Source organism: Rhinoraja longicauda, chromosome 8 (genome assembly GCF_053455715.1).
Source record: "Rhinoraja longicauda isolate Sanriku21f chromosome 8, sRhiLon1.1, whole genome shotgun sequence".
NCBI classification, from domain to species: Eukaryota; Metazoa; Chordata; class Chondrichthyes; order Rajiformes; family Arhynchobatidae; genus Rhinoraja; species Rhinoraja longicauda.
Genome location: NC_135960.1, coordinates 41,158,623 through 41,171,910, shown reverse-complemented (window position 1 = coordinate 41,171,910; position 13,288 = coordinate 41,158,623). Strand labels below are relative to the sequence as shown.

The following is a 13,288-nucleotide window of genomic DNA, read 5'->3' as shown; positions in this document are numbered from 1 at the left end:
CTTTGCAGAATAAGTTCCCAGCTTCTTGCCATTGCTTCAACTCAGCAATTATATTTTTCTACTATATCTTTCACTGGTATGCTTACAAAACAGATCAAAATTAGGAGCCAGACTTACACATGACATGCCCACATTTCTAAAACTGCAAAGGCAGGTTGGTCCTTATGAAGTGGGTATGCCGATTTTCTTTTATCTGACGTGAGTTTTACAAATTGAATGACAACTAGCGCATTTGCTCCTTATAAATAATACAATAACTCAGTAAACCCTATAATGATCACATGCCACTTTTATAAATGTTACACCTATAAAACTGAACATTGAGAAGTACTTTTTAAAAATCAGTATTGCAGACACTTCACAAAGCTTAATGAATTCAGTTTTACTTGTATGTGGGACAATTGGCTGGCAGTATTTTAAAGCTTAGGCATATGTGCAGAATGGGCTTTTGGCTGTCATTTCTATTTAATTACCATAAATCCTTCCACTAACTAAAGACTGAAAGAATCCTAGGCTGTTCAGGAAACGGAATGGGAATGAACAAAATAAATGTTTCTAAAATGTGCATATTGTGCATCAATATGACAATGTCTTTGACTATTGTTTGGTGAGAGGAAACCTCTGCTAATGCAAGCTTCCATTACACTAGGGCAGGGGTCTCCAAACTATGGCCCACGGGCCACATCCAGCCCTCCACGAGATTTTATCCAGCCCGCACCAAGCTCTTAACACATTCCGTGTGGCGGGCTATAGGGGGATTGCACGGCAGGCGAGGTCATGACCCCTGACCCGTACTGTTGTCATGCAAAGCCTTCTGGAGAGGCCATGGCCTGGTCCACCTCGGCTCCCAGCGCCTGGCCCAGGTCTTGCTGCTGCTCGGCCTCTGCTGCCGATCGGCCTCTCCCCGGCTCGACACTCCGCTTCTCCTCTTCCATCGCCTTCTCCTCCGAGGCCATCCCTAGGCCCTTCGTCCTCAGGCCCTGGCGGGTCGCTGACCTCCAGCACTTGTTGCTTCTGCCCCTGTAGACCCTGTAGACCCCTCGGATTGGGTTTTTCCCGTTGCTCCTCTCCTAGTTCGCTCAACCCCGTCCTCTCCTCCTCCTCTTCCTCCTCTTCTTCTCCCCCCGGTCGGTGGCCCTCTGCTTCTTGGCCTTGCTCTCCTGCCTCCCTTCCTGGCCACGTTTCCCCTTCTCCCGCCGGCTGGCCAGATGTCTTCCCAGCTGCCTCTTGCATCCGCGGGCTTTGCAGCCCTTCTCCCGGTACCTCTTCCTCCGCCGGATCCTCCAGCTTCTTCCCCATTTTTTACAGCACAAAAATGGACCAGCATTTTTTTCAAGGTAAGAACGTACGTGTTGCATGTGTTACTAGTGTAATTGACATTTCTTTATTTTTCCCTACGGCCTGCAAAAATGTGCCAAATACATAATGTGGCCCTCATGCTGAAAAACTTGGAGGCCCCTGCATTAGGGCATGATGTAAGAATAAAAAGTGACAAAACATAAGGAGCAGATTTTTAATCATGCTGGTAATTGGTTTAGTTGAGATTGGCAGGGGCAGTACAATTTCAAATATGTATTTCAAGTTCATATTACCTGAATCACTACATTTCATTTTTTAGTTTTGTCTGGCTTTTGAAAATGCATAAATGAGTTGCATTTCAAGGCAACAAAATTGACTTTGAGTAAGTGATAAGAACATTCACAATATTTTGATTATAAACGGCCAGTGATGAACAAATAATATGTTACATGTCAGCAATAAAGTCTTGACTTTACTTTAAAAATAACGAGCAAGTACTGATGGAGAAGCGACAATTGCTTGTTACTTCCAGCAAATCATTTACTTTTGCCTATTGCAAACTTTACTCATGATATTTAACCTTGGCGGAATAAAGAACCAAATACATCACATGGTTGAATCAAACAGATCCATATCTGTATGTTCCATAACTTGACATAGAGAGTATTAAAGTAGAATTCACATGATATCCTTGGATATTGCCTTTTATGTCAATGTTCAAATAGTCAAATGTGACAAACCTAAATGTGAATTGGTAGGTATATTGCAAAGGAAATTTATTACGCATATTAAATATCTTTGGACTAAATTCAGTCAGACCAAATTAGTTTAGCATAATACCAGAAAATAACAAACAGGCTACACTTCCTAACTTTAATAATTAATCCTGCTTCATTCAAATACAATTATTTCCAACGTGGTTGTGAAGAATGTCTTCAGTATATATATATGAGGAGCAGGGAGTGAACAATTTATATTGGAACTTGAGCCACCATAAATTTATACCCCCTCCTTTAAATGGAAAAACCTGTGAGATTTTAATGTAATTTAATTTTTTTTTTCCCAATCTTTTTTGGATTGAAAAGACACATCATAAACTCTGTAATATTTCTATTTAAGTTATAAAGCTAATCAAGAATGCTTCAGGATCTGGAACTCCTTTTCACCTACATCAATTTACTAATATTACCAAATCTCACAGAGGACCTTCCACAAATGGCATGGTCCCATCAGCATATGGAATTCTACTTTATTTATTGTGTTTCCATTTTATTGAGAATTAACAATGTATTGAAAAGATATAACAGTTTTATCACAATTGCCTTGGTGTTTGTATTAAATATTATTTAAAGCTAACAAGTGCACAATGACTAGTTATATGTTAGGCAAGGGCAAAAAGAGTAATACAGAAACATTATTACTATGTACGGTACTTAGGATGATGCGATTACAAGGTGAGGATTCTTGCATTAGGATAATCTGTTCTGCATGGTATCTCTGCTCAATACAGTGAACTTATACTGATTGTAAATTAACTCACCGGTGTGTTCAGTAGGTTGTTAAAGATATTGAATACCTTTGAAAAAGATCACCAATGCCACTTCATTAAATACACCACATCAAAAGGTTTGCTTAAGGCAATAGGTGAGTTAAAAATATATTGGAATGTCAGATCACTTTGTTTTTTTATAAGGTAAAACCTATAAATGAACTTTACAAAGTAATAACTCGTAAAACCATATTTTAAACTTCACAAATTACACCTCATTGGTGATAATGGATTTTTTAATGTAGCATGTGAGGATCAGGATTTATTTGTACCCGAGAGCTGCAATGTTTAAAAACTGTTTCTAAGACGTCTACACAACTGAACACGCTAAAATCACACACAATAAATGGGAGAGAACTGTATATTCTCCCTGTTTAAATACGGTTAGGACTATTATTGGAAACTAATTGGAAACTACATTTTGAATCCTTACATTTGAAATGTTTATACTGAGTCCTCAATGATACTATATTGTAATCACAGACTGTTTACCCCATGGAGTTGGGTTTGAATCCAGCACAGGAGATGTGGCAAGGCTTTTTTCAGTTTCGGTCAGGCTTTCATCAGAAAAGGGATGTTTTAATGGTTTTCCTGGTGGATAAATTTCACAGCTGTCATTCACATTCAAAAAAGTGAGAAATTGAAGATTTCTCGTTGGTGGCATTCTACTCAGATCTGGCACAGGTTAAATATCTAACCCATCCTGATTTAAGCTGCATAATTTTTCAGGGGCAGAAGCAGCGTAATCCTAATACTTGGGGCAAAAGTAAAAAACCATTGTTGAGATACACAATGTTGTGGCTACTGCAAGATTATGGATCTTCCTTTAAAACAATAAATATGTTTAAGAAAAGGACAGCAAAGGCCACCTTCATCCCAAAATGCCATTACTCCTGAGATCCTTGCTATTAAAAAATACAGTCCTCTGGGTGCCCATGGTGGGTGGTGCAGATCTCCTGTGCAACCAAATTGCTTCCCTTCATTGCACCTTGGCCATTGGAAAAGCCAGTAACCCAATTGAAGTGGATGGACCTATCTTGCTAATATTTGTCTTGAGTCCAAATTGAATGTTTTCCAAGTTTACTTGAAAGGCATGTTGAACATCTCATAAATGCTTGTCCATTCTGTACCTAATACTATCAAATCCTATGTAGCTGCCTGATTAATAAAGTCACAGTAAATGAAGTGTTCACTTTCACTCTGTATTCTTACACAGTAAATAAAGTGTTCACTCTGTGCTGTCCTTTTCTTAAGCTCTTGTCTCTTGTCTCTTGTAGTGGTCACCCATTCTTTCATGTAGATCTACAACAACAGGGGCTGTTGAGAAGAATAATGACGAAGAGAAGAAGGAACAAATGGAACTTTTTGCACATCAACTGTAAGGATGCCAACAATTAATAATAAACTTTGGTGGTGTCACACAGCAATGCCATATTGTTGACTGCCACCAGAGTTGAATCCTGGATATCCATTGACATGGAGGCCCATTGCAGAGACCAATAGAATTATTGTACTGATGTTTTCAAATACTTGTTTTTTCTCCAACTAGAAAGTATATAGATTTGATCCACTATTAACGAAAAAAGTTAATTTACACCACCTTCATTTTTAGCATCCTTACAGTTGATTTGCAAGAAGTTCCATTAGTTCCTTCTCTTTCTTTTCATCATCTTTCTTCTCAGTCTCAGCACCTGTTGTTGTTGTTGTTTTAGATCCACACAAAATAATGGGTGACAATCACAAGAGACAAGAGCTTATTTCACACAAATACATAGTAATTGTGAGTACTTCTAGTCATTCTCTGATGCCGTTTCCAGGCCACCTACCATGATATTTTCCGCAGCATACTCCATGCACAAAAGTGAATCAATTAAGTGAAGAGCTGATGTAAGAGCAGGAGAATTAACCTGCTACCATGGTTGAAATAGTTTTAAAACAGTGTGTGCGAAAAAATGTCAACACCTAATATTAGATTCGAGAATAATAAGTATTCCAATGCTCAGGATCCTCAAGGAAGCATATCGAAGAGTAATCTGAAGAAGGGTCTCGACCCGAAACGTCACCCATTCCTTCTCTCCCGAGATGCTGCCTGACCTGCTGAGTTACTCCAGCATTTTGTGAATAAAGTAATTTGGTATTCCCTTGTATGCACCTTATTTAGGTTTTTGCTACAATGGTCAGCTGTTTTGTAATTGAGATAGTTTATAATAATTGCCATTGCTACATTTTTCCATTATATCTGAACATTATAGACAGACAGAAAGGCCCAGTACAATTTCATGGGCTTCACAAATCTCACACAAATATCCATGTTTACGTGACAAATCAACAAAAACATTGTGCTGTATGAATGAATTTTGTTTTACAGGGAAATATCACAGTCATATGGATTACAGCGCAATATAATTTATATCAAAACATGTCACTAGACAGCAGTTAAAAAATGTTCTTTCAAAACTGATTAAACAGTCATTAGAGATTCTGTTGCTGTCATTTTTGTGCTATTAAGACACTAATGGAATTGTGTACTACATTATTTATAATGCAGTACCATACTGCTAAATGTCTGTTTACATCCCTTAAAAATAACTTAGCATTTGCCTTTTTCAGTTTCCTTTTTTTCTCATTGCTGAATAGTTTGTACTTCCTTGATTATAAAGAAATACTTAGAATATGAGGCAATCCTGGTAGGTTTGCATGTTCCTGTGAACCTAAATCTCCTCCTTGAACCTTGCGATGCTGTTGGCAGCGAGCTACGTAACATTAATCTCATTCGAATAAATACATGGTGATACATGCCCATCAGGAAGATATATGCCTTGCTTAGGAATTAGGTTTACCTATTAAAGGTCAAAAGCTCATATTGTTGATATAATCTTGATTAGCCAACCATCCTATATGTTAGCAGTCACAAGTGTTGATGATGGAAGAATGAATGTTAAGTCCAGTGACACCAAATAGTTTTATCCTGGGTAGTGCTGGAATTCTTGAATGTTTTTTGACCCTGTCCAAGAGTTGTGAATTCAGATTATCTTTGACTATAGACAATAGACATTGACAATTGGTGCAGGAGTAGGCCATTCGGCCCTTCGAGCCAGCACCGCCATTCAATGTGATCATGGCTGATCATTCACAATCAGTACCCCGTTCCTGCCTTCTCCCCATACCCCCTGACTCTTTAAGAGCTCTATCTAGCTCTCTCTTGAAATCATCCAGAGAATTGGCTTCCACTGCCTTCTGAGGCAGAGAATTCCATAAATTTACAAAACTGACTGAAAACCTTTTTTCCTCATCTCCGTTCTAAATGGCCTACCCCTTATTCTTAAACTGTGGATCCTGGTTCTGGACTCCCCCAACATTGGGAACATGTTTCCTGCCTCTAACGTGTCCAATCCCTTAATAATCTTATATGTTTCAATAAGATCCCCTCTCATCCTTCTAAATTCCAGTATATACAAACCTAGTCGCTCCAGTCTTTCAACATATGACAGTCCCGCCATTCCGGGAATTAACCTAGTGAACCTATGCTGCACGCCCTCAATAGCAAGAATATCCTTCCTCAAATTTGGAGACCAAAACTGCACATAGTCCTCCAAGTGGGGTCTCACTAGGGCCCTGTACAACTGCAGAAGAACCTCTTTGCTCCTATACTCAACTCCTCTTGGTATGAAGGCCAACATTCCATTGGCTTTCTTCACTGCCTGCTGTATCTGCATGCTTCCTTTCAGTGACTGATGCACTTGGATACCCAGATCGCAGAACGTCCCCTTTTCCTAACTTAACACCATTCAGATAATAATCTGCCTTCCTATTCTTACCACCAAAGTGGACTAGTACTTCATAGAAACTTTATGAGGCCAGGTTTCACTAAGTAAGCCTCTTGAAGCAAACATAGCTGGTCCACCACTCAAGTTATTGCACTGTGGTGACTTTCAACATGTATGGACTTGAGTAGTTGGATAATAGGAATTTCAATGATGGTAGTGATTTCAGTCACAATGAAGGATGATGAGTTGATTAGCATGAGAAAATGATGATGGGGCGCCAAGTAAGAGAATACGATCTCAGTGATGGTGGCACATACACCTGTAATAGTGTTTAGTTTAGTTTACTTTACTTTAGTTCATATATACAGCATGGAAACAGGCTTTTTGACCCACTGAATCCACGCTGACCAGCGATTGATTTACTTATCAGACAATTTTCTCAGGCAAGATTTTATTTTCTCTTAAATTGTTGATTTCTTGCTCTGGAATCTAGTGCAGGCAGCCTTCTTTTTATATGACCCTAAAACATGTGATCTTCCAGCAGGAAGCCTGAAAGAAATGGGTTACAGCAACCATTAGTGGATTTAGGAGCCATCACTGAAAGCTTAAATTATATTCCAAAAGTGTTTACATCTCCCTGTATACTGTGATATGAAGTCTGAAGAAGAGTCTCGACCTGAAACGTCACCCATTCCTTCTCTCCCGAGATGCTGCCTGACCCGCTGAGTTACTCCAGCATTTTGTGTCTACCTGTGATATTGATTAATTGACTAGGAAGTTGGATAGCTCAAAAACATGAAATCCTTCTTCAAACTCTATAAGGACAGAAATTGTAATTTAGAGTACCTCTTCCTCATTTGTCCCACATGCTGAAACATTGGACTAGGTGAGGCAAGAAATCCTTACTGTATGTCATCTGGTTATGTCAACGTTCAGCACCCCCCTGTCATCTCTGTTATTCCCGAATAGTTTCATCTTACTTCATTTAGGTACTGTCCATGGGAATATTATCTGCAAAGGTTATCAAAATCAGTATTGACAATATCCAGCTCTAGTGCATCTCTCTTGATCCCTCAATCCAGATTTTTATACGATGTTTCCTTCTAAATATTGTCTCTACTGTAGTTATTGGGTCAAGATTTGACATCAGTGGTAAGAATTTCTAAGCTCAATGTTAATTTCGAAACAGTTTGCACTTAAGACAGTCAGGAGTGTTTTATTGTCATAGTACTGACAACAGAACAATGCAACGTAACAGGCCCGTAAATGCAATAACACTCAGATAATATATAATATCTAAACAAACATTAAACTAATAACCGTAGACACAAAGTGCTGGAGTAACACAGCGGGTTAGGTAGCAGCTTTGGAGACCATGGATAGAAGAGTGGGACAGTTCTTCAGACTTTCAGACTGAGGAAACCAGCACTTTGTCTCCAGAGTTAATCCAGCATTTTGTGTCTTCAGAGTTATTCTAGCACTTCCATGTTCTCCAGACATGTTGCCTGACCCACTAAGTTACTCCAGTACTTTATGTATTTTTTGTAAAGCAGTGAGGAATGTGGGGAATTCATTCGTTAAACAGCGCAACTCTACAGTACTCTAGAACTGCTGTCAATAGGTAGACAGTCTAGCTCATTGAAAGAAAATTGAGGATTTTACCTATCAGCAGAAGGGCTGCGCATTCCTCGATTTGGTTTCACATAAAGCAGCAACCAATGCTAACAGATTTACCTGGATGAAGAGCAAGAAGGCTATTGAAGCCCTTTCTTCAAATGCTGCATAGTTTAGTTGTTTATGTTCCATTAATTTCAAAGAACATGGTTAACTTTACTTGGGGGAGAGGGGTTGGTGGAGGGGGGAACAAGAAGAGGGATGAGGGTGGGCTGATGGTGGATTGAGTGGGTAAACCTTAAATTTGCCCACTTCAACATAATGTACAACAACGGAGAGAATGATTACTCCACTTCAGAAGATTTAGAACAGGGGGCAGTAGAAACTTCATTTCACAAGAATTGTGAGGTTGAGGAAATTATTACCATGGTCAATCATTGAAACAGAAACTGTCAAAATTCAAGATTGGAGGGGAAATAACTTGAAGAGCTGGATGAAAGGGTGGTTTAGTACGATTAGAACTAATATCTCATAGTGAAGTAATCATTGACTAGTTGAGTCAAATGCCTATTTCTGCCTTGTGACTTTATATGCGTCCGACAGGAATAAACTAAATAGGTGCAAAATGTTACATGTTTAGAAAAGTTGATGAATTTACATATCAGATATCTGTTTGGCCAAATTTAAAGCATCACCATAATGAGGTGGAGAGGCCTTGGCTGATCTTTCCTTTTTCAGGCCCTGTGGTATTTGTGACAATTATAGTAACTTCATAATTCCTTGTGCGTGATCAACTCACCGAGTTAAAAACCAGAGATGCAGCTAGTACCTCTTGCTTTGCATCATGGGCCACCGATCTACTGAAGTTTCCAAATTAGTGGGTGAACACTGATATTTATTTCATATTTTCTCAACATAAAAGATGTCCTTTGGTTCATTGAGTCAATGCTGGTTCTCAGAACAATTCCATTGGCCTACTTATTTCTGTAACCCATTCTCTCAACCTCTCCCTCACCCAAACCTATCAAACTGGAGGCTTTAGAGTAAATCAGTGCAATTGCAAGGTTTACGTGTGATCTCCACACAGTCAGTGCCCAAGATCGGGATCGAACCCAGGTCACTGGAACTGTGCAGCAGCACTAACTACTCACCATTTTATTAGCTGCCTTAATAATTTAAATTAATGTTAACATGAGACTAAACTAGATCTTTACTAAATTTCATGTATAAATCTTTTAATTCTGTACTTGTATTCAGAATGAAGTAAATTCAACAACGGTGTAATGTACTTTGGGATGTTTTACAATAGTCAATTTGGCTGTTTTCAACCCAGACTGATTCAAATTAAAATAAGCATAGCTATTTTCTGTTTATTACTGTGGCTTTTTCTTGAAGCACTGAATTATAAAATGATGGTTCAAGATAATTCTTTGTGAAATATTGAAATGCATTTAATGCAGTGTGTTATGAAAAGGGCTATCTTTATCAAAACACACACTTTTGGAACACAGTTCCCATAGAAAAGCAATAATTTGAATAATTTCACCTTTCACCTCCACCTCATCAGCCATTGAATACAGCACATAATGCAACCGCAGGAGATGTAACACCTGTTCCCATATCTCCTTCCTCGACACCATCCAGGAATTTTCAGGTGAGGCAGACCTTTACTTTCACCTCCTCCAACCTCATCTACTTTATCCGTTGGTCTCAATGTGGACTACTTTATATCGGCGAGACCAAATGCGTCTGGGCGACGGTTTCGCTGAACACCTACGCACTGTCTGCCTTGGCCTGAGCGATCTCCCGGTTGACAAACATTTTCTATACTGAACTTTTTTCCCATTTCTATACTGAACTCTGTCTTGGGCCTCCTCCACTGTCAGAGTGAGGTCACATGCAAATTAGAGGAACAGCACCTCATATTTCGCTTGGGCAGTTTACAACCCAGCGTTATGAGTATTGATTTGTCTAATTTCAAGTAACCCTTGCATACCCCCTCTCTCCGTCCCTCCCCCAGCCTAGTTGCCCTGCTAGTTTCACTGTTCGTATTCCTTCATTATCACCTCTTCCACAACCAACAATGGATCATTGTGGGCTCCACCTTTCCTTGGTCATCGGTGTCGGCTCCTATGTATTCTATATGTGTAGTTTCCCACTCTCCTCATTCTCAAACTGAAGAAGGGCTCGACCCAAAATGTCACCTATTCCTTTTCTCCAGAGATGCTGCCTGTCCCATTGAGTACTCCAGCATTTTGTGTCTATCTTCAGTGTAAACCAACATCTGCAGTTCCCTCCAACACAATAATTTGGTTATACCTGATATTCCTCATAGTAAAGGATGGAGAAATATTTGTACTTGGCTTTATTCATTCTCTATTTTCTTAACAGTTTTGTTCAAAGATGTACATGTGTTCTTACAGGACTGAATCAGTAGATAAAGTCATCATAAAAGAAGATGAAGTCCAAGCAACAGAGAAAACTTCAAGTGGTCTATTACAGGTCAGAGAATTTAAGATACACAAGGGATAACAGGTTATGAGATATACAGAGATGTAACAGAGCAAGATTAAAATTCTGATCCCGAGATTTTAATAAAAAGCTGCTTGGATGATCATTTGTTGAGATGCAAATTTAAAAGAAACCATCGTACCACTATCATTATGTCTATATTATTTAATTAGCTATCAATTTTAAATCTATGGTCAACTATTTAATTAAAATCCTTTTCACAATGGAACATTTAAACAAAAATCTGTTTACTTACTATGTTCCTGTTAATTGCTTACATCAACACCTAACATGTCTAAAATGTTCAGTTAATGGAGATCAGAAGTTAACAAATGTTCATACTTTTCACTTCTAAATTTCTGAGTGAAATTCCAACCTTATTGTTCAACCTGTTCTTCTGCCACCACTTTAACATTTTCTCAGGCGAAAAGAGAACAGAGCATTGATACATTGAGCCTTTCTGAGTTTGAACTAGTGGCTTTGATGAGATGATGGAAACATTGATTTTTTTTCTCCTGTTGATCCTAATCAATTTATTTAGTTTTTCATCTTTTTGATTAAATAAATTCATTATCTCAACAATGAAATAAATTAATCAGATGCCTAGATGCCTACTCCTTCAATACAAATGTGTTCATTGGTTTAAAAATATGCCTGTAGGCCTGTTGCTTGAGGTGCCCATGTTGTCTTTTACTGCATTTCCTTTGGCCAAAGGTTCTGGAGACAATGAATCATTTGACAGATTAAGTTAAAAACATGAAAATCAGAAAAATGCAGACGCTGGGAATCTGAATAAAACTAGAAAGTGCTGAAAATACTCATCAGGTCAAGCAGCATCTATGATAAGAGAAACTGAGTTAACATTTTAGATCAAAGACTCTTCATCAGTACTATTAAACTACATGTCAGCCATGATCTCAATAAATCGCAGAGGGGTTGAATAGGCTATATCTATGCTCAGTATAAACAAATCATATCCTAATTAAAAAACATTTCAAAATTGGAGTCAGCTACTGATTAAAGGACCAAACTGCAGTATGATAAAGGAGACTTAATTGCTGTTCAGACTTGCCTTTCCTCCATTTTTTTGGACCCAGTTCAGTTGTCTGCTGTGGTGTTCTATGAATCTATGAAAAACATTTGTATTGAACATTGTCCATACTTTTCTAAGTGTCTCAGCCTCCAACCAGCTCATTTGGGATTAACAATTAACAGCTGATATAATGTTTGCCTGAAATTACGTTGTGGTATATAATTGTATTATTGGTTGGTAGCATAACTGTACAGTTTAGATATAAACATCTAATCAAATTATTAACAAATCTGTTTACAGGTTAAAAGTAAAAATCTTAGATATTGCCAATAGGGAAAAGCATTGCAATGAATAATTGAGATGTTATGCATGAATCATGCTTCAATCCTCAATGTGTTTCACAAATGATTATTATTAATATTATGTGCCACCATGAATAATTTAAATGTGCCTGCATGACTTCCAGTTTACAGTAATGGAATTACTTCCTGAGAATTTAAAATCATAATTTAAATTTCTTTTAGGATAAATGGACAACTTACCAATGTTCTTGCTTCATGCTCACACATTGTTATGTTGTTTTAACCCTCTTTTATAAATTTGGGTGTGCCATAAATTTTTCATGTATTCAGTGGCATTTTGTGTCTATCTTCGGTGCAAACCAGCATCTCGAGGTCCTTCCTACACATGGCCTTGACTTCCATGGAGGGGACAGTCTGCAATAGTTCCTGCAGATTACATTTCTCAGTGATGACAATTTGGAAAACATGAGCCAGATGATATGTTGATGTTTAGAGAGGTGCTGGATATGATGTGGGAGTGGGCTGTGTGCAGATGGTCATTGTTTGCTTCCTGATACAAGTTGCACAACCCAGCCTGAGTGGCCAGCTATGGCCATAATGATGTCAGTGGTGTAACTATGAAGGCACCCATAGAATGTTAATTGCGAAATCCTGAAGAAAACATTACCTGTAATTTAAGCCTGCAGTGAGTTTAGAAAGTATCTAATATCAACAAATGCAAGCTACCAACTTGATGTACTTCTGTTGTGAATGTTCAACGGAAGTTATAGTTTGCACCCAAAAGCTCCAGTTTTCATTAGCATGGGTGGAAGTGTACAGTGCATAACGATTGACATCATCAATTCTGCATCTGATGCCAGAAACTATCAGGTATTCTCATGGCAGATAGACACAAAATGCTGGAGTAACTCAGGGGGTCAGGTAGCATCTCTGGAGAAAAGGAATGGGTGATACTCGGGTCGAAACTCTCTTCACACTGAGAGTCAGAGGAGAGGGAAACTAGAAGTATGAATAGGTTCAGAACAGCCAGCATCGATGACCAAGGAAAGGTGGAGCCCACAATGGTCCTTTATTGAGTGTGAAAGAGGTGATAATGAACGGATATATGGATGTAAATAGTGGAACTAGCAGGAGCAGGCACTAGCAAGCATTCTCATGTGGATCTTTACCCTGCCAGGTCCAAATTTCTGGAAGGTGTAATCTAACTCAGGTA

General features: G+C 38.6%; 1 protein-coding gene across 1 annotated transcript in view; it reads left to right on the top strand.

The window, feature by feature from the left end:
• The first annotated feature begins 1,436 nt into the window (after nt 1–1,436).
• LOC144596359 (uncharacterized) overlaps nt 1,437–13,288 on the top strand; it is a 185,732-nt gene continuing 173,880 nt past the window's right edge. Inside the window, exons 1-3 of the mRNA XM_078404616.1 lie at nt 1,437–1,475; nt 4,126–4,226; nt 10,653–10,731. Of these exons, the coding sequence (XP_078260742.1) occupies nt 1,437–1,475; nt 4,126–4,226; nt 10,653–10,731 (219 nt within the window). The remainder of the gene's footprint in view (nt 1,476–4,125; nt 4,227–10,652; nt 10,732–13,288) is intronic.